General features: G+C 44.2%; 1 protein-coding gene across 1 annotated transcript; it reads right to left on the bottom strand.

Moving 5' to 3' along the window:
- Nucleotides 1-192: 192 nt before the first annotated feature.
- LOC134600794 (ubiquinol-cytochrome-c reductase complex assembly factor 6) lies at nucleotides 193-25,221 on the bottom strand. Its single transcript, XM_063445184.1, has 3 exons — nucleotides 25,121-25,221; nucleotides 4,589-4,725; nucleotides 193-375 (listed from the first exon to the last, which is right to left on the bottom strand). The coding sequence occupies exons 2-3, from the start codon at nucleotides 4,694-4,696 to the stop codon at nucleotides 286-288; spliced, it is 198 nt and encodes a 65-aa protein (XP_063301254.1). The 5' UTR covers nucleotides 4,697-4,725; nucleotides 25,121-25,221; the 3' UTR covers nucleotides 193-285.
- Nucleotides 25,222-25,430: the final 209 nt, after the last annotated feature.

Here is a 25,430-nt window from a genome sequence, read left to right on the forward strand (position 1 = left end):
TGTATTGACTCACTATACTGTTAGGCAGCTCAGCGTGCTATATCTACCAATTCTGTTTTTTTATCTTATGACGTGTTTACTAAGATAAAATTTTAAAAATGTAGTTTATACGTGCCAAGAAAGTATCTTTGTGAATAAACCTTTGTGTGCTGCTGTGGCACTTCAAGGATGTTTGTATATCTCTAGCATAGAAAAAAAAAGTTTTTATTTATGAAAAAAATAAAATGTGTGATATAAATAACACAACACATCAACCAGCTCCATTGTAGTTTGATAAAGTAGCAGCTATGATTGTTCAGTTTTTGTTTCTCTTGCTTTCAGTCCAAGTAGTTCTGTTTTAAGCTCTCCTGGTTTGGGTGGGATATCTGGTACACTCTGAAAAACAACAAAAAACTGTTTAGCTGGTAATGTCCAACCTGTTTGTCAACTTTGTATTTTTATGATTTAAAATGATAGCTGCAGCATTTTGAATGGCGTTTATTGAACACGGTCCCTTTAATTTCTCTAAACACACAGTCATTTTCCAGAAGAAATTTTCCAATGACTTTAAGACAACATTAAAAGTTCCAACTGGGGGTGGAGCTTGACCGCGATCGCGAACGGCCGCCATTTCATGGAGCTCCGTGTGTCCCAGCTGCAAAAACCCGACAATAGGGGACAGATCCTCTCTCCCTACCTGCTACAGGCTGTCACCAAACAGGGCAGGCGACCGGGAGAGGACCTATGCCGTTTTTGCAGCCGGCGAGGGTCAGGAGACAGAATCGAAGACTTGTGGCCTACAAGCCCACTCTGAACCCGACCTGGTTGGATCTGCTGGACTGCTGGCGGCCTCTAGGGGCACCGGAGGCTGAATTCTTTCAAGACACTACTCAATCACACCCAGCACAGATGGGTAAACGGACCCAGAAGCCCCCCCTGGAGCCACAATCAGGTTCCAGGAATATAGGGGCCCTGTTACAGAGAAACCAGGCAGCAAAAATGGCAGATCACAGATCACCACAAACTCCAACAGAGTCTGCACAACCAGACCCCCAGCCAGAACAGGTACCTAGTACTGCAAAGAGCGCAGAGGGGTCGGCACCGGTCACTCAGCGGGACTTCCGTAATTTGGTCCAAGAGCTTAAGACGCTTCTGGCGACAGACGTGGCAAGTATCAAAGCAGACATTCAGGCAGTGGGCACCAGGGTGAAGGCCTCGGTAGAGGACATAGCAACACTCAGACAGGGGCTCTCAGACCTCCAAGCTACAGTTCTAACCATGCAAACACACCAACAGGCCCTCTCACTCCATTACACCGCTCTTGATGACAGGTCACGGCGCAACCACCTGAAAATCAGAGGGATCCCGGACACAATCGTGCTGGACGAACTGCCCCACTATGTGAGGCGCCTAGTGTCCGCCATACTGCCCCATGCCCAAGCCAAGAAATTTTCAATAGACGGGATATACCGGCTGCTGGCGGACCCACCTCTACAGTGGCGAGAGACGTGACAGTCCGAAGCTCCACTTCACATGACAAAGGAATCCTGCTGACAGTGATGCAGGGCAAGACGCCACTACCCTTCTCATTCTACCAGGACCTCACCAGGTCCACATTGCAATGGCGACGATCCCTGCAACCGGTCACAAGCCACCTAAGAGCAACCGGAGTGGAATAGCACTGGAGATCCCCTAGGTTCCTAGTGGTCAACCATAAAGGGACTGTGCATAAACTCTCATCGCTGGCTGAGGCATCTACTTTTTACAAAGCCCTGGGAATCCAGAACCCGCAGACCCAACCTGAGCGACACCCCAGAGCCAGAGCAGAAGTGCCCTCAACGACACCCGACCCGGCAACTAGAAACCTGAACTCTCAAGGGAACATACCTACCCCATGAGGCACAAGCACCGAAAGTTCAGCCCAGTTAACCCCAGTTATTCTTTTTGCATATCAGACATGGCGACATAACACACACCAGACGGACACAGTTACGTGACAACATAAAAAAATGCAGCCTGCTTAAATGGTGCAGACACCGCTCATAAACCGCAGACCGAACGCAACAACCCCCCGACACCCCCTTGGTTAGGGGCACATGTAGAAGACAGCCCGCCATCACCACCCCGAATGGGGTACACACCTTCATACACATGCTAGCGACTGATCTCCCTAAGCTAACTATACCCACTTGACAGAATACCAATGCACTCGGACTGGCTACGGGGACGCATACAACAACCCAGTCCCATACATATGCCTGTAATGTATGATTACGTACTCCCCAACCATCTTTTTCTCTTCTGAATCACAAAATGCATTGATATGAAAAAATTTAAATAAAAAGAGATTGACAAAAAAAAAAAGTTCCAACTAATAAACAAAAGTATACCTGACACCTGGGCTCAACAAATCCGAGGATGCCATTTTGACTAGAAATTTCACCTGGCGCTTGGCATTTGTCAGTCCTTTAACTGTCCCGCCACCATGGCAGAGATCACCAATCTTTATGATCTCAGTTAAGCCAATACTTTCCCATAGGAAAGCATTCAAGGATATTGCACATGTTCTCTATGGGTAACATTCAGCGCCTCCATGCAGAGCACACTGTGCAGCACTGATACCGTTTCCAAACCATTCAGTACTTTCTGAAAATTATATATAAATGTGGAGCACTGGCATGCATTATGCAGGACTCTAGACAGCATATCTTGCTCTATCCAGTTAACCTTTTTTTTTTTCCCACAAAAAAACAGTTGCCTCTTGATTTTAACAGGGTTATTCACAGTGTAGCGAACAATACAATAGTACAACATTCAGTAGTGGTTAGGTCAAACACCTGTGTGGTATCCCCTTCACCTACACCTTGAAATAAATACTACAAGTACACAATATGTGAAGCTATTAAAATACTTCCCTCTCTTCTTAATACAACAGTATATGCTGAAATACAAACAGAGGGATATCCCTCCTGGCCCCTGCCAAACGTCAGTTTAGAATGTCTTTTTTTTTTTTTCTCCCAATAGCCCTATTGACTGGGTAAGAGACCTTGCTTAATCAGTCATCAGGCAAACATATAATATAAATAAACCCACGGAAGCCCAGGGGTGATAAGGGAAGGGGGCAGTTCTGACACAAAGCACCATGATGCCTGTCACCCAAGTTTTAATAACTCTTACTGCAAATACCCACCATCGTCTTTAAAGTGCTCAGTCTCTACAAATAAGACCTGAGACACTCATGCTGTAGCTAGTTAAAAGGTTATAAAGCTTCAAACTAAATGACTGGGGCTTTGACTCTGAGGACTGATCTGATTTAATCTGTGATAATTGTTGCTACTGTTAATCATGTCAGCTTCATCCTGATTCCATATTACCAATGACGATTAATTAGATTGCCAACTGCAAAGGTAATCAGGAGTCTATCATTATCCTGCTGCTTTAACCTTGTGTACACTATGTGCAGAGAACTAATAGACTCCAAATATGCCAGCTACTCCTTGCTCATTGTTAGTTCTCCGCACACAGTGTACACAAGGTTAAAGCATCATGATATTGATAGACTCCAAATATGCCAGCTACTCCTTGCTCATTGTTAGTTCTCCGCACACAGTGTACACAAGGTTAAAGCATCAAGATATTGATAGACTCCAAATATGCCAGCTACTCCTTGCTCACTATCAGTATCTTGATGCTTTAACCTTGTGCACACCGTGTGCTCAGAGCTAACGGAGTATCAGCAGCAATAGTTACTAGAAAGCTAGTTATCGTAGCAGAAGCACTACTGAAAATGAGATCCTTAGAGGGGAAAGTCAAGAGAGGGCTAGGAAGATAGAGTTAAAGCATTTTACAGAAACATGTATTGTGTGGCTATCTCTGTACTGCAGCTCTGTGTAATCCATCACAGTGACGCTGGCTGTGTGGGATAGTTGTAAGTATGCCCTTGTTGTGCCCAGCTCTGTGAGTTATTTCTCTGTATTTTACTCAGCTCTACCTGTTGCATTGGTATCCCTGTAGTCTACCCAGCTCTGTGTATTGTAAAGGTATTTTTGATTTGTACCCGGCTCTGTGTATTATATCTACTTTTTCTCAGCTCTGTTTGTGGTATGGAAAGCTCTGTACTGTGCTCAGCTCTATGTATTTTATAGATATATTTATGTTGTGCTCAGCACTCTGTATTATATGAGTATCTATGTACAGTTAAATTCTGGGGGAGTGTCTGGCGCATCACCATCTTAAAACGTAACCATCTGCCCCTTGTTATTTACTCAAGTGAGAATTCGAGGTGAATTCAAAGCGAATTTCATATTTAAGGTCACAATAGCTGAACGGGAAAACGTCTCTAAGTCAGCAATGTTTTCAGTTCGGCTACTCCGGCCCTTAGTTTGAAATTCACTTTGAATTCTCACTTTAGTTAATAATCCTGTGTCTTGCAATCACATTTTAATAATAAGTCAGTAAATGGGCAGTGTTATTTTTACATTTATTTAATATGTAGGTATTGATCTACACACACTAGTTACTGCAACACTGATGCAACCTTCCTGAAACCACAGTGAAGCAAGGGAACACAGGTATTTTAGAACAGTGCAGTTATTTTCCAAATGCTTACAAGATCAGGTCGGTAATATCTGTGCACAAGCTCTGCGCCTGCAAACATAGACAGGGTGCTGGCCCCCAGCATCTTCAGATACCGAGACCACGATACACCAGCCGGCATTCTGCTGGAAACTGCTGCAGCAGGGTTCACTGTTTAAGAGAAAAAAAAGATTTAAAAAAATAATAATAGGATTGTATGTTTAGAATGAGATTTCAGAATACTGCTTCAGACATGACAAGACACCATCAGGGTTATTTACTGAAGTGAGAATTGTAGGGAATACAAAGTAAATTTAAGACCAAAGTAGCCAAACTGGAAATATTCTCATATTCTCACAATCAATCAGCTATGCTTCTGTTTAGCTACTGTCACTTTAAATGAACAGTATAGGCACCATAACAACATAATTGTTATGAAGTGGTTATGGTGTGAGGCCAGCTCACCTTAAGGGGTAAATAGTTCACAAACTGTTAAACCCCCAAAGTCTGTGTCCCAGCGCCAAATCTCCCTGCCTCTCTGTCCTTTTGTTTTATAAAAATCTTTAAACCGGAAATCTCTTAGCGGTGCTGCTGATTGGCTGAAAGCGGTCATCTGACGCTCCCCATTCATAAAACTGAGTTAAAAGAAAAACGTACCCGTTAGTTCCTAGATTACTTTACTCACCCATGTAGGGTTTTATTTTCCCACCCGCACCCCCCAAATAAAGCAGGTTGTAAAACTCATCTTTATTCCAGCTCTGGGTCAGACTCCTTGGAGAAGCAGCTCTGCCTCACGTGAAGTCATCAATGACGATGACTTCTGTCCAATCAAATGCTTCTCATATAGATGCATTGAGGGCAACCCACTAATCAAAACTTATCATAGAGAATTCATTGCTTCTAGGTGAGAAAAAAAACAAGAGCATTCTGTGCCATCATACTGGATGTCATGGCGTTGAATGTGAAGGCGATTGATTTCTAAAGGTCAATATGAGAAAGAGTCTCTAGTGTCCAAAAATAGGAGATGGCATATATGCAACAAATGATTAAGATAATCTGGTTTTGATGCTTAGAGTGTTCCTTTAATTATTCAACAACAAGCAAATTGGGTGAGCAATTAATAAGGTATGTTTTTTATATAGCCCTTGCTCAGTATGCTATTCTCCGTATTCTATCCGGACAATTAGATTTCTTGATGACTAAAGGGGCAGAGCTGCGATTGGCAGCTCGCACCAGGAGAACGGAAGAGAATACACACCACCCCCTTTAAATTTCAGCATGTGACTGCTCTACAGTATATACCTAACACACATTGGCTAATCACAGAAGCTAGATCACCTACTAGCACCCTCTTACCGCTTGACAAAACACGACAATTGTCGATATCTATACTTCTTATACATTCTTACCTTGTTATTTCCTATGTTTTAAATATAAAAGCTTTGACAGAACGTTGATGTAACCAAACTTTGGTGCGCAAACCACTTTGGTGCGCAATCTATGTTTTACTGCGAGACACACTACTGTTTAAACAATATATCTAGATTGCAAAATGAATAGGTGTTGTTGGCTTCAGTGCAAGCCCCTTGTCAAATATTACCATGTGGATAAGGTCTGTTGAAGTGAAAATAAAGAAAGAATTTATAAATTTTAGCATGTGGTCACGGAGTCTATAAAATATGTAAACTATCGGAAATGGAACATTGATTCCAAAATTATAACACAAGTTATCCACGTTTTCAGTATATATATATATATATATTCTAACCTAAAATCTGAAATCTATTTTGAATTTCTAACAACGATAGTGAATAAGCTCGTGGTTTGTTTGTATTTTTTTTTATTTATTTTTTTGCTTTTTCTTTAAATTAGTATGGTGAGAAATCATTTCTAAGAACAATGTATCAATAAATCATCCCTATTACTGCAACAATAAAGAAAATGCTTTAGCAGAAAAGAGAGGTTATTAAAACAGAGGTTTATAAAACAGAGTAATTCTGCACTCAGTGAAGCTACAACAGATCTGTCTTTCAATTAGCTCTTCCAGATCCCTAGGGAGCAAAGCATGTCTTTCATTGCATCATTTTCTCAGTAAGCTTTGCAATAATGATGCTCAAATAATGCAATCACACTATAACTCAGAGAAATAGTACTTAAAACATAGATTCTCAAAGAATGCTAAATTAATTATTGGGTTAAATTTAGAAAACGTTTTTGGAGCACTGATTTACAATAAATCATTTTACAAATACAATGCCCAAGATCCACAACCAGTTTGCATTCTGGTAATAGCTCCAGACCTGTCAAAAACACACCCTCAGTTCTTTATCACCCCGCAGCTAGGCTCAGTCACCTAGTGTCAAGAGGACTGAGGGAAGTGCACAGGAAACACCTGTTAAACTGTGTGTGTGGAGGACTAAATTCAGGACATTTTAACCCCACACACAAGAACTAAAGAAATGGTCAGTGTATGAGGAGATCTAATTGGCTGTCCAACAAGGAAGCTTGTTATTCTGACATACATGCACACTAAGACGACGTGCCTCTTTTGCTGGGCAAGGACACTGTGATGTGGTGACACCATGGACACCCCACCCTTCAAACTGTTGTACTCTTACACAAATGCAAGAGTACAGCAGTAATGTGGCCCTGGATAGAACCAGCAGGAGCCGAACACAGAGCAGAGAGGAACATGGCGGCAATGAGAAGGGAAAGCAGTGGGGCTGATGTGGGATTATTAAAAAATCTATTATTGTACTTGCATTGAATTATTGCACTAACTCCATTTTAACCTGACTTCTTCAATCCTCCATTTTGTCCTCCTAACCTGACTTCTTCAATCCTCCATTTTGTCCTCATAACCTAACTTGTTCATTTTAAAACCACCTTACGTGACAGAATTTCCTAGCACATCTAATACAATAGACAAAGACTGTATTTTCTGTAAAGACATGATTAACACAGGAGTTGCTGACTTTTCCTTAAACTTGCAAGATAGTATAATTTGAAGGCCATGAGAACACAGTAGTAATGAAATGTTCTATTCATAAGAGACCTTGCACCTGGCCACGAGGCCTGATATCACTGACCGTGTAAAATGACGCTCAAGACCCCCTTATCCCCACCCGTGTCCAGAACAATCCCACCTCTGGTGGGTGGGCACGGGACTAACCACTTCATTTTTGAACCAATAAGTAATATTGATAGGAGGACACTAATCCCGACACTTAACAATTAATCCAATTGATGATGTTTATTTGCTGATATTCTAATAATCAATGATGACGCAAAATGTCTCTTAAAAGGGCCTGCGCGCCCGCTTTTTAATCACTTGCCAATAAATTTTCTCGAAGTTATTTTAACCTGAACTCCGTGTGTCAGACTTAATTACTTCAGCGTATATACGCAATTCAATTTTACTAATTTGGACAGGAACAGATAGACATTTAAAACATTTTGGTTTACTGCTAAAAAGTACCATAACAACTTGGCGCCCAACGTGGGGCATCGGGCTATGTCCGGCCGGTGAGCCGTCCTAAGGAAGACAAGGGTGGACGGAGGAATCCGGGGGGAAGGAAAGGAGATTGATCACCTCCAGGTACACGGTAGAGACTTCTGCAGAGCCACCGGTATGTTCCGGCCCCTTTGATTGACCCGTCCACGTGTCTGTGACTGCTTCCCGGGAGGACATCAAAGACAGGTAATATCTTGCCCGGTGCCTCGTTACTCACTTGTTTACCTGCATTTTAGTCTATCTGTTGCCTGGGTGTGTTTGAATTGTTTGCCTGTTTCCCCATTTTGAGATAAAGGGGGGTGGACCTGCGGGGGATTTGCCTGGGGTTCTCTGTCTTGCTTGTTTTCCCCTTTCTGGGATAAAGGGGGGTGGACCTGAGGGGATTTGCCTGGGTCTTCAGTTTGTTAGTCTATCTGTTTGTATTTTACCTGTTTTTTCCCCTTTTTGGGATAAAGGGGGGTGGACCTGAGGGGATTTGCCTGGGTCTTCTGTTGCCTGTTTTACAGCCTAGCTAGCTTTTTGGTAACCCACAGCTTCGGCTGGGGGGAGTCCGGTTTTGGTAACCCACAGCTCCGGCTGGGGGGAGTCCGGTTTTGGTAACCCACAGCTCCGGCTGGGGGGAGTCCGGTTTTGGTAACCCACAGCTCCGGCTGGGGGGAGTCCGGTTTTGGTAACCCACAGCTCCGGCTGGGGGGAGTCCGGTTTTGGTAACCCACAGCTTCGGCTGGGGGGAGTCCGGTTTTGGTAACCCACAGCTTCGGCTGGGGGGAGTCCGGTTTTGGTAACCCACAGCTTCGGCTGGGGGGAGTCCGGTTTTGGTAACCCACAACTTCGGCTGGGGGGATTCCAGTTTTCTGTTTATTTGTGAGGGGGGCTTAGTCTTGTGGCAGGGGACTCTGCTTCCTGGGGGAATTCAAGTGGGCATTGCTTGTTTTCCGCATCACGTGGTAGTGAGACTTACGAAAGTTGTTCTCCGAGCGGAGACACTACGGGGTTGAGGGAGGTGACTTTGGAGTAAGCACACGAGTAAAGGAGAGGAATTACTGTTGATTTTATTTGAACTGTGATGCATGCACTGTATTTCAACTGTATTGTTGTCTTGTTTGTTTAATGAGGAGTCTCATGAACTCCTGTGTCTGTCTCTAAGGATTTTCCTTGCCTTTCATCTTTTCTGCACTTCCTATATTGTTATACTATCCACTCCCATTTCTCTTGAAAGAGAAGTGATTGGTCACACACTTCTCACCTCGCTCCAATCCGTGTCTACCACCCCGGGTAGGCGGATTCAGTGACTAGTCTACGTTTTGGGAAGACGCACCTGAGAAAGTTCCACGGTCCTCGGGTGGCAGTCGAGCATTGTAGACGTTCCTGTTCAATTTCCCTTCTCTCTCTCTATATCTAGGACGCTGGTATAGGGGTAAAGGGACTATGGGACAGGATTTAGATAAGCCCAGTAAGGGCTGGTTAGCATGTGATTTAGTAGGGAACAGAGAGGGTGAGGAGATGGTTAAAGGTGTTGAAAGGATTGCAAAAGTATGTAAAATTGCTGTACCAAGATGTGGAAGATTACAACCAGAAAGTTGGCGCAAGTTACTGACAGAAATGAAAGGCAAGCTTACAGATAAGGATTTATTAAAGACTGCTGAAGCATGGTATAGAGTAGCGAAGGCTATTCAGTTAGAAGGTTGGGTTGAGGAAGAGATAAATCACAAAGGTGTGAAATTGTTTGTGTATCATAAGAATTGTGTTGCTGGGGTTTACCCTCAGCCAGCGCCCCAAAATGGCGCCCAGGGGATGTCTATCCCCAAGGTTCAGTCAGCAGTAGGTGATAGCCAGCTGACTATGTTCCCCACTCCCAATCCTCCCGAATCCCATCCCATCACCTCCCCTGTCTGCCCGGTCCTGAATTCTGATGGATCTTTCTTTACCCCTTCCCCGTCTCTAACTGTCCCATCATCCTCATCCATCCCCACGCTTCCTTCCATGCCTAATCCTAACATTGCATCTGCCATTTCCTCCCTGCAATCCCTCTCCGTAGCTAATCCCCTCCCATCAGCATCCGCCCAACTAACTACCCCTTCCTCCCTTGCTCCGACTCCACCTTCTGCACCCATCCCTACCAATCCCGTCCTGTCTCCTCCCATAACCGGCTCCACCCCAGTCCAATACCCTACCTCCTTAAATGTAACTACCCACCCTACTCTTCTGCCCTCCCCTGCCTGGCCCTACCCCTTCCCATATCCCATGGCCCTGCCCTATCCCGGCTACCCTTCCTTTCCCCAAGCCACTCCCCAGGTTCCGGTCATGCCCAGTCCGGCTCAGTCTGCCCCGGCTGTACCCATATCAAACATGGCCGCCACTTCTTCCCTTGATCCTAATGCAACTCCTTTTCCCGCCTCTAATATGGCGGCCCCCAGTTCAGCCCTGATGCCGGTAATCCCCGGTGACTACCTATCCCCAGGTTATGACTCGCTAGCCACCCCTGCATCTGGGGCTCCTTCCCATCCCCCGATCCTTTCACCTCACGCGGGCCCTGCACCACGTAAAAGAGCCAACATCATAGACTTCGATGAAGATGAGGAGGACAGGGTATCCCATGTCTCATCGGAGGTCGCTGCGGGAGCCCCAACTCATCGTTCTATCGATGATCCCTTCGGACACAAGGGTCGGGGAGAATGGGCCCCTCCTAAGTATGTTGCTTTCAACCCCACTCAAGCTAGTGCTTTAATGAAATCACTCCCTGACCCAGAAAAACAACCTATGCCCTTTTACCGAGGGGTAGTTCAAATTCAAAAGACTTATTCTGCCGCATGGCGTGATTTACTGAGTATTTGTGCCATTAAAGCAGGGGATGCATACTGGCCAAGCATGGCCCGACACCTCAGTACAGCTCTACTCAGCAGTGATGTTGATTACCCCTCCGGAGTAACTTTTTGCAACCAATTAAGAGAATGGGCTAAGGATAAACTTGCAGATCAGGCTGCTGGCCTTACTGATGTTATACAAGATAAAGGAGAATCAGTGGAAAGGTTTCATGCAAGACTGTACCAAATGTTCACAGATTTGGGGTTCGATCTTACTGACAAGATCCACTCACAAATGCTGTCCGGTGCTTTTGTCCAAGGTGTTAAAGACTCAATACGCAAGGGAATTATTGCTGCCCGCCCTGAATATAAGGTTGTTCCCCTGGATACTTTACTCCTAGTTGCTAGGGGCCTAGAGTCTGCCCAGACCCCCAGAAGGCCAAGCTCTGCTCCCCTTATGGTGGCACGCACTACCCCTATCCCCAAGGGTACCAAACCAGAGGATGGTGTTTGTTTTAATTGCAAGGCCAAAGGGCACTTTAAAAGTGATTGCCCGGAACCCAAGAGAGAGCCAAGAAAGCCATCCAGGCCTGCCCCGGCCCCCAAGGCCGAGAAGGAGGTTCCGATAATTGAGGAACCAGATGATTAGGAAATTGGCAAGCCTGTGTCATTAACCCCTGTTATGGCAGTGTCTACAGGGGATAAGGGGGGGCCACTTGCTACAGTGACTTTACCCATTGAGGGCCAACCAACCACATTTCTTGTTGACACAGGTGCAGCCCGTAGTGTTCTGAGAGAACAAGACCTGCCAGACCCATCTTTCCTGTCCAATATTGATGTCTCTTGTGTTGGAGTGGATGGCCAGCCAAGACATAGCCCTTTAACAACTCCACTACGAGTTGGCTCTAGCCTGCTTGCTCGCTTTGTGGTATCCTCCACTTGTCCAATTAACCTGTTGGGTGCTGATGTTCTCTCACGCCTGCAAGCATCCATCACCTTCACCCCAGATGGGCAGATAGAAATGTCTACACCTCTATCTGAATCAGACACCTCAGCCCTGTGCTCCTTGCCTCTGATGCTGCATTTGGAAAAGCCCCGTGAGGAAGCAGCAGAATTAAGGTCCAATTTCCCAGAGGTATTAAAAACACAGGTGCCCGCCAAGCTATGGTCCTCAGGCCCAGAGGACATAGGTCACCTAAATGTTCCCCCTGTGGTGGTAAAGCTTATTCCAGGAGCTAAGTTACCAAGAAAACCACAATATTCATTAAAACCAGCGCAGGCTGCTGCCATTTCTATCCACATCAAGGCACTCCTGGAGAAGGGTGCCCTGGTAAAATGTAAATCTGAATGCAACACCCCATTATTTCCTGTGAAAAAGAAAACTCCAAAAGGTGAGCCTGAAAAGTACAGGATGGTTCAGGATCTCCGTGCCGTCAATGAAGCTACCGTCCTGGACACCCCTCTTGTACCAAATCCCCATACTCTGCTCTCTGGAATCCCACCATCTGCAAAATTCTTCACAGTCATTGACCTGGCCAATGCCTTTTTCAGTGTCCCACTGGACCCTTCCTGTCAATACCTGTTTGCTTTCACTCATGAGATGCAACAGTATACCTGGACTGTCATGCCCCAAGGGGCACAAAATTCTCCAAGTCAATTTGCAAAGGCCATGGGTACCATCCTTGACCCATGGCAAATTGAGCACCCAGAAGTTGTTTTGCTCCAGTATGTGGATGATTTACTGCTCTGTGGAGATGATATACCAACTACTGAAAAGTGTTCAATTAGCCTTCTTTCCTATTTGGCAGAACAGGGATGCAAAGCTTCACTCATCAAGCTGCAATTCTGCCAACCCTCAGTGATTTTCCTTGGACATTGTCTATCTCAAGGCACCAGACATCTTACTCGGGACCGGGTAAGAGCCGTACTGGACATTCCACCTCCAAGGACTTCAAAGTCTCTTCATGCCTTCCTAGGCCTCATTTCCTACTGCAGAGCATGGATCCCAGAAGCCTCTCTGCTTATGCAACCTCTCTATGATGCTCTTAAGTCTGACCCGTTCTGTTTGACCAATGAAGCTCTGGTCAATTTCAATGCTCTCAAACGTGCCATTGCTTCTGCTCCTGCCCTGGGCCTACCTGATTACACCAAACCTTTCAAATTATTTGTCTCCGAAAGACAAGGCCATGCAACAGGAGTTCTCACCCAAACTAATGACTTAAGAGGCCGCCAGAGGCCTATTGGATATTTCTCATGTCAACTGGACATTGTGGCCAGAGGGACTCCTTCCTGTCTCAGGGCTGTTTTTGCTGCAAGAGAGCTCATAGAAAGAACCTCAGACCTGGTCCTTGGCCACCCTCTGGTTGTTTTGGCCCCTCATGACATTTCTGCCATCATCAACCAAGTCCAGCTCAAGCACGTGTCTCCAGCCAGACACCTACGCCTACAGTGCCATCTTCTTCTGCCTGACAACATTTCCATCCAAAGATGTCAAGTTCTTAACCCGTCCACTCTTCTCCCACTCCCTGAGGGGGGTATCTATTATGGATTTATCACGGATGAAACCTACATTTACCTGCTCTGTGGATGTATCAAGAAAGTCATGCATGCACATTTGTCATTTTATGAAGATGAGACACCTCTTTGTGAAGGCCCGGATTACGCCTTCTGTACCATGTGGTACAAGCCGAACATTACTCCTGAACCTTGCTATGAAGATGAGCTTTACCACTGGACTGATGTAAAGCTCACTGCTCAAGATTTCTATTGTGACTCTGAAGGCAATAGCATGGTCTTGGTCCAACTACCTCAACAACTCAACTACCTCTACCGCCATTGGGATACTGCTATCCCACATATTCCTGTTACCAAGTTGAAGACAAGGTCATGGAATGATCTTGGGCCCATGGCAAAGCTATGGGCCACCATGGATGAAGAACAGCTACAGGGAAATGGTATTGTCAAATACCCAACAACTGACCTTCTGGAAGCATGGCCACGCCACTTCCTAGAAAAAGAATTTCAAGATCTGGTCATAGTGAATGATTATGACCCTGAAACACCTCATGACTGTTTTGAACAGATGAAAATGGAGACAGTGCACCTACCAACTGTGCATGAAAATCCATTACCAGATCCAGATTTCACCCTGTTTGTGGACGGTTCAAGATATGCTGATGAAGAAGGAAGATATCATACAGGATATGCCGTAACCACAACAGATGAAGTCATCAAATCATCATCCTTACCGCCAGCAATGTCTGCGCAAGAAGCTGAATTACAGGCTCTGACTTCAGCATGCAAAATTTCCGAAGGAAAACGTGCCAACATCTATACAGATTCAAGATATGCTCTGGGCGTGGCACATGACTTCGGCCTAATTTGGAAGACAAGAGGATTTCTCACCACCGCCGGTACACCAGTCAAACATAGTACTGCAATCAAGGAGCTAATGGATGCCCTCCTACTCCCTAAAGAAGTGGCCGTTTTGAAGGTAAAGGCCCATGGGAAATTGGATACAGATGAAGCAAAGGGCAACCATTTGGCTGATCAGGCTGCTAAGCTAGCAGCCAGGGATCTGCAGGAAGTGGATGAAGAAGTGTCCGGACAAGAAGAAGAAGAAGTCCCTATTTTTGCTCTGCAAACTCTTCCTACTGATTTGCGAATTTTACGAGAACAGCAAGCTGCAGTCACTCCTGAAGAAATCCAGAAATGGAAAAAGAAAGGAGCTGTCCAAAAGGACGGAATATATTACAACAACTTCAAATTTTGTCTTCCCAGAAATTTGTATCCAGCAGTTGTCCAATGGGCACATGGGCCTGCACACCTGTCAAAAGAATTGATGGCCGCCCTCATACAGAAGTATTATGAAGCACCTGGAGTAACAACATTGATCAATAGCTTCTGCAAAGCCTGTGTCATTTGTGCAAAATGCAATCCAGGGAAACCAATCAAGGTGCCTGCAAAACACCTGGCAAAGCCCATGTACCCCTTCCAGCGAATTCAAATTGACCACATCCAAATGCCCAAGAGTGGGCCCCATGAATATGCACTAGTCATAGTGGACATGTTCTCAGGATGGCCAGAGGCCTACCCAGTGGCCAATATCACTGCAAAAACAACCGCAAGACGCCTACTTACAGAGATAGTATGTAGGTTCGGACTCCCAGAAGTCATTGAAAGTGATCAAGGCCCAGCTTTCACAGCAACAGTGACTAAAGAAATTTGGACTGCTCTAGGGGTGACTCTAGCCTTCCACACCCCCTACCACCCACAAAGTAGTGGTAAAGTAGAGCGCATGAATGGCACTCTAAAAGCCAGAATGTTAAAAATGTCACAAGAAACAAAAATGCCCTGGCCAGAAAGCCTGTCAATAGCTTTATTTAGTGTTAGGCACACACCTAGAGGGAAGCATTCACTGTCCCCATATGAGATTCTATTTGGGACAGCACCCAGACTAGGTTGTTATTATCCGCAGCAGTTACAGCTCCAATCAGATGTTTTAGTAGACTATGTAACTGAACTTTCAAGTGCCTTAAACAAAATACATGCCCAAGTTTTCTCTTCAATTCCAGATCCCGAATTGGACACAAGTACCCATAACCTGCTTCACGGAGATTGGGTCTTGGTCAAGAAGTTTGTGCGGAAAAATACTCTGGAACCAAGATTTGACGGTCCATTCCAAGTTCTCCTGATTACCGCAACCTCCGTCAAACTGGCCGGTAGGCCAAATTGGATCCACGCTTCCCACTGCAAGAAATCTCCTGCCCCAGAGGAAGCGGATACCGCACAAGCATGTACCTCTGGTACACCTTCTCCTTAATTAGCCTCATAAAGGCCCAGCAAGTAGCCATTACCAAAGATGTTAGTGGGTACACCTTCTGGTATAATTCATCGTGCACCCATGTGGCTACTTATACCTTTGACTACTGTGATATTGTTGAATGCCCATTTCCAACATCACAAATCCAGAGTATCTATAGAGATATCCCTCATTCAAAAGACCCATATGTTTGTGTAGTTGACAAGCAATGGGGGCACAATTGTAACCATTGGGGGGCGGCGGGATGGAATGCCGGGCCTACCTGGGGTTACAAACCAAAAAGTGCCTTATCTAAAGTAGATGATCATGGTAGATCCCTTCTCCAGAGAATGACTTTGAGAAAGCCTGGGGGGGGGGGTACACCAATGAAATTAATCCTTAACATTGAGCATCCAAGCCCAACAGATGCAGACCAGTATGTGATGGGAATGTATTGGAAAAAGGGTACCTACCGTAAATTAGGGCATTTCTACCTCAAAGATATGTGTAACTCCTCTGAGTGGCAAGGAGCCACCCATATGGTCCCTAACCCATTAAAACCTCATATCCAGACCTTTCAAGACATGATGGCCATTGCTAACCCCACCTTCGAAGATACCATGGCCGCTGAAACAGGTTTTAATGATGTAAATCTATGGTTAGAATGGATGAAATATAATGCTAATAAGCATAATAAGACCGCATGCTATGTATGTGGCGGTGCCCGGCCTCACCTGGGTACTGTGCCTTTAACCCTGCCAGTAGATATAGAAGAATGTGTTTTAAGCCTTTTTGCCTATCACTATAATTTTAACAGGTCCATATGTATTGCATGGACAAAGGAGTATCCTCTCCTAACCAAGGATGTCAAACCCTCAGATGGTATTACCGTGTATAAAGGTAATTACACTTGTTATGCTAATTATGATGGAATAGGTAAATTCTTGGGTAACTTCTCTAAGGGGTATTGTGCTACCTACAGAAATGTCTCTATGAACTTGTTGCAGTTTCACACCAGGTCATTAGGGGACATTTACTGGTTGTGTGGGGATTTACAGCTAAGATCCAGAATGGACAAAGAGTGGTGGGGGGAGTGTACTCTGGCTAAAGCCATTATGCCTATACATATCATCTCTGACACACACCTCGTCACCCATGAGTCCAGGCACACTAAGGTTAAGCGTGACGCCCCAGTGAAAGGAAGTTTTGATCCTCATGTGTATATTGATGCCATTGGAGTGCCTAGGGGGGTGCCCAATGAGTTTAAAGCAAGAGATGAAGTTGCTGCAGGATTTGAATCACTTTTTGCCATAGTTACCACAAACAAGAATTTAAATTGGATAAATTACATTTATTATAATCAACAGCGTTTTGTTAATTATACCAGAGACGCCCTCCAGGGGTTGGCCGAACAGCTGCAGGCCACATCCCAAATGGCTTTCCAGAATAGAATGGCCCTAGATATGATCTTAGCCGAAAAAGGAGGGGTTTGTAAAATTTTGCCCGACACCATGACATGTTGTACCTATATCCCAGAAAACACAGGCCCTAATGGTAAAGTTACATTAGCCATAGAGAAATTAAATGACCTGTCTGAAGAGTTAAAAAGGAATTCTGGGATAAAAGATCCCTGGGAAAGATGGTTTGGTTGGATGACAGGATGGCAAAAGGCTTTAATGCATATTGGTATGGCTATACTAATTTTCCTTTTTATCTTTGCTCTTCTCTTTTGTTGTATCCTCCCATGTCTGAGAAAATCCCTCATGAAGACTGTTGACCAAGCGGCACCCACTTTCACCCATCTCGAAGTTGATGACCAAGATTTCCAAGACATCAACTCACCCTGTCTGCCGCTGCAAACAATCCCTTTTGTTGATAAAGTGCAGGAATTCTAGGAAGGGACTAGCTTAGGGACAGCATCTGTCAGTGAATGGTAAAGGCCCCGTGTGGAGAAGTGGTGGGTTAGCTGCCATGGGACACCCATGGGTGTGAAGTGTTCGAGAGCCATACTGATGGATGAGTTAGCCTATCAGGGTCAGATCTAGGGACAGTCTTGCACTTTGCATTAACACCTAGCTAGCGGCCACGGGGTTTCTGTGCCTTTGGGTTAACATGTCTTCCTGGTACTAACTTAATAAAGTTTTTATCTCTTAGAATCTAACATTTCATAGGGGGGACTGATGTGGGATTATTAAAAAAAATCTATTATTGTACTTGCATTGAATTATTGCACTAACTCCATTTTAACCTGACTTCTTCAATCCTCCATTTTGTCCTCCTAACCTGACTTCTTCAATCCTCCATTTTGTCCTCATAACCTAACTTGTTCATTTTAAAACCACCTTACGTGACAGAATTTCCTAGCACATCTAATACAATAGACAAAGACTGTATTTTCTGTAAAGACATGATTAACACAGGAGTTGCTGACTTTTCCTTAAACTTGCAAGATAGTATAATTTGAAGGCCATGAGAACACAGTAGTAATGAAATGTTCTATTCATAAGAGACCTTGCACCTGGCCACGAGGCCTGATATCACTGACCGTGTAAAATGACGCTCAAGACCCCCTTATCCCCACCCGTGTCCAGAACAATCCCACCTCTGGTGGGTGGGCACGGGACTAACCACTTCATTTTTGAACCAATAAGTAATATTGATAGGAGGACACTAATCCCGACACTTAACAATTAATCCAATTGATGATGTTTATTTGCTGATATTCTAATAATCAATGATGACGCAAAATGTCTCTTAAAAGGGCCTGCGCGCCCGCTTTTTAATCACTTGCCAATAAATTTTCTCGAAGTTATTTTAACCTGAACTCCGTGTGTCAGACTTAATTACTTCAGCGTATATACGCAATTCAATTTTACTAATTTGGACAGGAACAGATAGACATTTAAAACATTTTGGTTTACTGCTAAAAAGTACCATAACAGGGCACAGTTGCTGCCAAATTGGTAGAATTCACTAAAAAAAGCTAAATAAAATGATCATCATCCCTTACCAGCATACAATGCAATGACAAAACCATGCAGGGCATTAAAGGTGAATTTAGCTACGGCATCCAAATTTAAAACATTCTTCAAGTCATCTGTATTTGTAGCCTACATATTCTTTCCTAAATTCTGGAATTCCCTTTGAATTTCCAAACATTCAATTTATACTCCTGTATAAATAGGGGCATAAATTCTCGGCATGAAAATATAATTTTGCCTCTTTATAAGCACCTTGACTATGCTGTGCAATTTTGGGCACCTGTTCTAAAGAAGGATATCACGGCACTAGAAAAAGTGCAGAGACGAGCTACAAAATTGATAAAAGGAATGGAGAATTTTAGTTACGAAGAAAGGTTAAAAAATTTAAATCTCTTTAGTTTAGAAAAACGGCGCCTTAGATGGGATTTGATAGCATTATACAAATATATTCAGGGCCAATACAAACCATTATCTGGAAATCTATTCATAAACAGGGCTATACATAGGACACAAGGTCGCGCATTTAGGCTGGAAGAAAGGAGATTTCATCTAAGGCAAAGAAAAGGTTTTTTTTTTACAGTAAGAACAATAAGGATATGGAATTCTCTGCCTGTATAGGTGGTTTTATCAGAGTCCATACAGATGTTTAAACTGCAATTGGATAAATACTTGCAAAAACATAACATACAGGGATATAATTTCTAATTAGTGGGGTAGTAGTTGCTTGATCCAAGGAGACATCTGACTGATATTTTGGGGTCAAGAGGAATTTTTTCCTAGTTTGTTGCAAAATTGGAAGCGTTTCAGACTAGGTTTTTTGCCTTCTTTTGCAAAAACAGCAAAACCATGTGTAAACAAGGCTGAACTTGATGGACGCAAGTCTCTTTTCAGCTATGTAACTATGTAATTTTAACCCCTTAAGGACCAAACCTCTGGAATAAAAGGGAATCATTACATGTCACACATGTCATGTGTACTTAAGGGGTTAAGGACATAAAGAGGACTAAAACCCACCTTGGTGCTTTTCTCCTGCTTACAATCACAGCACCTACAAAGCTTTTTTGACAGAACAGTTGTACATAACTTGGTTACTCCCCCTAAACTTCAGGCAAACTGATGTATATTCTGAGTGCTGATGTATTAATAGTTATTTAAGGGAATACCCTAAGCTACAAAACCAATATTTCTTAAAATGACACTCCGCTGCCCAAATACAAAATAAATAAACATAACTGTTTAATAGATGAAAACTTGCATGCATTTAATAATGCGTTTTTCATTGGGGGTAAATCTAAAAACAGCTTGCAAAACCTTCAGTTCTTTTGCCTGTTGCATTTGCAAACCCTCCCCTTCTAATACCTCCCAGACTTTCTGTGGCAGTCCAGTCACAGACTTCCAGTGCAACTCAATAATAAGTCTTTGCAAGGCAGGTGTTCTGGGCCATTGCTGCCTCTCAAGTTTAGCTCCACTGAATTAACTAAACCAGGAATTGCAAAGAAAGAGAGAATACTGTCCCTATCATAAGTAAAAATCACGAAGATACTTTAATTAAACCAAAATAAATAATAATAATCCAAGTATAACTGTCTAGCTTAGACCGAAATAGTATGGATATATTAATGTGTATTAGAAGTATATACACAAGGGTGTGGGGGGGGGGGGGGGGGGAGAGTGGTAGAAACAAAACACACAAAAATATATATAGACAAAAGACCAAAATATTTAGTAGAATGATCAAGAGAAAGGGCAGAGTCGCAACAGTTCCCGAGATCATCAGCAAGTAAAACAAGCACAGTTACTAAGACTATAGAGCAGTGTTCCCCAACCCCCGGGCCGCGGACCGGTGCCGGTCCGTGGATCAAACGGTACCGGGCCGCCCGGATCCCCCCCCCCGAGATTCTCCCCTGCCGGCTAATGCAGGGCCGGCATTGCCCAAGTGCCAGCCCTGCAATGTGCCTGCGGACCGGAGGGGAGATCAGAGATCTCCCTCCCCGGTCCGCAGGCACTGTGCTGACAGCCGGCAGAGGAGGGAGTGAGAGAGGACCCGGGAGCTCTTACCTGCAGCTCCTCCGGGTCCTGCTCTCGCGAGATTTAGAGCGTTGCCGCGGTAACCACGGCAACGCTCCAAATCTCGCGAGAGTGAACTCTAGCCCTGTAACTGGGCTAGAGTTCATCACACCACCGCTGGGTCCACCAGGGATTCCCCACCGGACCACCAGGGAACGAAAGATGTCCCCCCTCCTCCCAGTAAAGGTAAGAAGGGAGGGGGGACATGAATATATTAATTTTAATAAAACTAAAAAAAAGAAAAAGCCTCCTTACCCCCCATACACACACTGCCCCCATGCACACACTACACACATTGCCCCACAATCACTGCCCCCATACACACACACTACACACACTGCCCCACAATCACTGCCCCCATACACACACACTACACACACTGCCCCACAATCACTGCCCCCATACACACACACTACACACACTGCCCCACAAACACTGCCCCCATACACACACTGCCCCACAAACACTGCCCCATACACACACTGCCCCACAAACACTGCCCCATACACACACTGCACACACCGCCCCACAAACACTGCCCCCATACACACACTGCACACACCGCCCCACAAACACTGCCCCCATACACACACTGCCCCACAAACACTGCCCCCATACACACACTACACACACTGCCCCACACACACACTACACACACTGCCCCACAAACACTGCCCCCATACACACACTGCCCACAAACACACACTGCCCCCATACACACACTACACACACTGCCCCACAAACACAGCCCCCATACACACACTACACACACTGCCCCATACACAAACTACACATACTGCCCCACAAACACTGCCCCCATGCACACACTACACACATTGTCCCACAAACACTGCCCCCATACACACACTACACACAGCCCCACAAACACTGCCCCCATACACACACTGCACACACTGCCCCACAAACACTGCCCCCATGCACACACTACACACATTGCCCCACAAACACTGCCCCCATACACACACACTACACACACTGCCCCACAAACACTGCCCCACAAACACTGCCCACATGCACACACTACACACATTGCCCCAAAAACACTGCCCCATGCACACACTACACATATTGCCCCATACACACACTACACACAGCCCCACAAACACTGCCCCCATACACACACTGCCCCACAAACACTGCCCCATACACACACTGCACACACCGCCCCACAAACACTGCCCCCATACACACACCGCCCCATACACACACTACACACACTGCCCCACAAACACTGCCCCCATTTTTATTAACTCTCACATGAACATGCTATATACATTCGGTCTGCGTATGTGTGGGACCCGGAACCAACAATTTTGAGTCTGTCTTTATGTGACTGTGTTTGTGATTTTCTGACTATGTATGTGTCTGTGTGTTTTTTTAATATATGTGACTGTTTTTTTTTTGTCTTATTAAATCAAAACAAGCGGGCCACGGAAAAATTATCAAACGTTTACCGGTCCGCAGCGATAAAAAGGTTGGGGAGCACTGCTATAGAGGATGATAGTAATCCAACTATAGTCCAAAAATATAGAAAACTGACTTAATATAGTCAACTGCTTTCATAGAAGGCAAAACATACATATCTAAATAGATCCAGTGTACATGTGTAGAAATTAGTCACAGTACATCTGATATTGTCGAATTCTACATAAATAGAACAAGTATCTAAATAGATACAATGTGCAAGTAGGATGATTAGTAGCGATTCGTCCAGGATTTTTACATGGCAGCAATCCAAGGCAGTGTAAACAATGAAAGCGTCTAATATCACCAAGGTTGTTAGCTCAATCAGAGTCACCTGCACAGTGTGTGCGGTAATAAGTCAATATAGGTAATAAGCAGCGAGCCAGGGATGTATGTACAAGGTCTGGCTATAGGTCATGCAGTAAAATGTTGTAAATGACGCTGTATAACACTGGATTGATGCAATCAATATGTACAAAGAATATTAGAATAAAGATCTAGACTATTGGTAGAGAGAGACACTGAAAAAATGCTCAATCTAATTAGAGAGAGCAGAGTATATATAGGAATAGTGTCTTCATGGACACTGGTAATAGTAAAGTAAAAGAAGAGAAGTGTCTAGGAAAATCAGGCAGCTCAAAAAATAGCTGAATATATTAACGAGTAACTGAGCTTAAGGGTTTGCCCTGATCGGCATAATGCTTCCCTGACGTTTATTTTACTGATAGGTTTGCAATGTATCCGCTATCAGCAAGTGTCACCAATGAATCTTAGTGTTAGCATGAGGTATATAGTCCTAACCTCAATGCAGGTACAGTAGTAGGGGGATCCCAACAGAGGTGTAAACGGGGGAAGCAGGCAAATCTCCAAGAGAGGTCAGACGGTGTCACAACCCGACGCGCGTTTCGCCTGGTTTGCAGGCTCGTCAGGGGGACTATGAAAGCAGTTGACTATATTAAGTCAGTTTTCTATATTTTTGGACTATAGTTGGCTTACTATCATCCTCTATAGTCTTAGTAACTGTGCTTGTTTTACTTGCTGATGATCTCGGGAACTGTTGCGACTCTGCCCTTTCTCTTGATCATTCTACTAAATATTTTGGTCTTTTTTCCATATATATTTTTGTGTGTGTCGTTTCTACCATTCCCCCCCCCCCCACACCCTTGTGTATATACTTCTAATACACATTAATATATCCATACTATTTCGGTCTAAGCTAGACAGTTATACTTGGATTATTATTATTTATTTTGGTTTAATTAAAGTATCTTCGTGATTTTTACTTATGATAGGGACAGTATTCTCTCTTTCTTTGCAATTCATTGTCTCAGGGTTATCCACTTATCTGTTCCTTTGATCTAGATAATCTCTTTTGGCCATTTTTCGTCTTCTTGTAAATTAACTAAACCAGGAAGTACCGGGACAAATTGTCTGCTTTAATGCCAGTGGGATGTAACCAAGTTAATTTATAAAAGTTTACATTTGTATTGAAATCTGCACTTTTAGCAAAATCTAAAAATAGTACACACTCTTCAAACAAAGTGCTTTAGAGGTCTGGAGTGTCATTTTACTGTAGTGGTTTTCACACATAGATACAGTTAGCATGGTTAAGCCTTTCTGTTAACACTTGCCACATGTCTAAACTATTTTGTGGTGGAGGCAGAAAAGATGGAAGCTGGGGGGCAGCAATGTCAGGTGAAACCCAATAACAGGGTTTAATTGTTTGTAAAGTTGGCATCATCACACGGCATGATGATTCCAAACACTACTAAAGAATTGGCTTGGCAATTGCCACACGAGCACCCAAGGGTCCACATTGTTTCTCTAAGAGAAGCATCTGATTAGACCAGAGAACAGTAGCTTGATTGTTTTATAACAAAGAGGTCCAATAACCTAAAGTAAGCAAGGAATGCTCTAACAGTACAGGAACAATCCAGGCAAATAAAGCACCTCAGCTTTCTGAATGATGTGCTTTGTGTGTCTGGAGTCTGGCACTTTTATAAATTGTCACAAATATGACAGCTTCCATAGAAATCAGCACTTTTATAAAACTTCACCGAAACACATCCCTAGCTGTCAGACATCCAGGAACATTTTCGTCTCCTATACAGGTGTACTGTGCTAGTTCGTGTCTGCATAGTATAGCCACACGTGCGCACGCTTGGGGACTTCAACAAAGAGGCTTCTTAAGGAGAAGCCTCCGATTGGTGTATTCCTCAAAGAAGAAACAGGAGAGGGCTTGCAAAAGCTGCAGACAGCAGGTCAGCAGCTTTTGCAAACTGTTTTCTATATACCCTCAAATAAAACAGGCAAGAAAAAAAATAAATGCATGTTTTTTCTTTGAGGGTGCTAAACTGTTGAAGAAAAAAAAAAATTCAATAAGATACTGTAGGGACCACAACCACTTCGACTGACTGAAGAGTGTGATGATGTCTGGCATCCGGGGGTGCCAGTTCCTGCCCCAATGCTATGGTCCGCTTAGGGCCCAAGGTCCTGGTTCAGTGATTGGCTGGGAGCGCTAACCTAAGATTCTCAGCTTATCAATGCATGGCATGGCATGAAGCGGAGCACATCTGCACCTCCATCATTTCCTAATTGGGAGCCAGGCTGCAGGGCACCAGATATTTCTGCTAAAATGGTGAATTAACTATTTAGGATTGATGCGCCTGCAGACTCCAGGCTTCAATCATATGAAGTGATTATGGTACCTACAGTGCCTTTTTAATGTGTATAAGTGATGTGTTCAGGAAATCATGATGTATGTGGCACCCCAGTCTTAGAGACAGCTCAAGCTGCACGTTTTAGGCAAGCTATCCCACGCCTTGCAGGATGTGCCTTATGCTGTTTATATTATATTGGTTAAATTCAGCTTACAAATAGAAAAAACACAAACCCACTCCGTTTAATTGCTCACCTCTATAATTTCGCCTGTCACCTTGCCACTAGAACACATGTACTTCCAGACTGAGGGCAACTGACGTCATGAAGCCTGATAGGACATGTTTCCGCCCTCACCGGAAGTAAAACCTCTGTGGTTTTTACGACATTTGCCTATGTTTATTTATTTTGCCATGGCGACTGTAAAGTTAAAGCCCGTCGCTCGCGGCACAACACACACATTACGAGTTGCCGAGTCAGGACAATTGCTCCTCAATGAATGTACAAAGCTAGCGCAAAAGCACCAGCACCTTCCGCTCGGCAGCTACCGGAATCGGAAATACGTC

The sequence above is a fragment of the Pelobates fuscus genome, chromosome 3 (assembly GCF_036172605.1).
Source record: "Pelobates fuscus isolate aPelFus1 chromosome 3, aPelFus1.pri, whole genome shotgun sequence".
Classification (NCBI taxonomy): domain Eukaryota; kingdom Metazoa; phylum Chordata; class Amphibia; order Anura; family Pelobatidae; genus Pelobates; species Pelobates fuscus.

Excerpts from the sequence above, each read along its gene's own strand:
- LOC134600794 (XM_063445184.1), bottom strand. The coding sequence starts at position 4,696 with ATGCCGGCTGGTGTATCGTGGTCTCGGTATCTGAAGATGCTGGGGGCC. Across the intron at positions 376-4,588 it reads GATATTACCGACCTGATCTT|AGTGTACCAGATATCCCACC; the intron begins GTAAGCATTTGG and ends GTTGTTTTTCAG.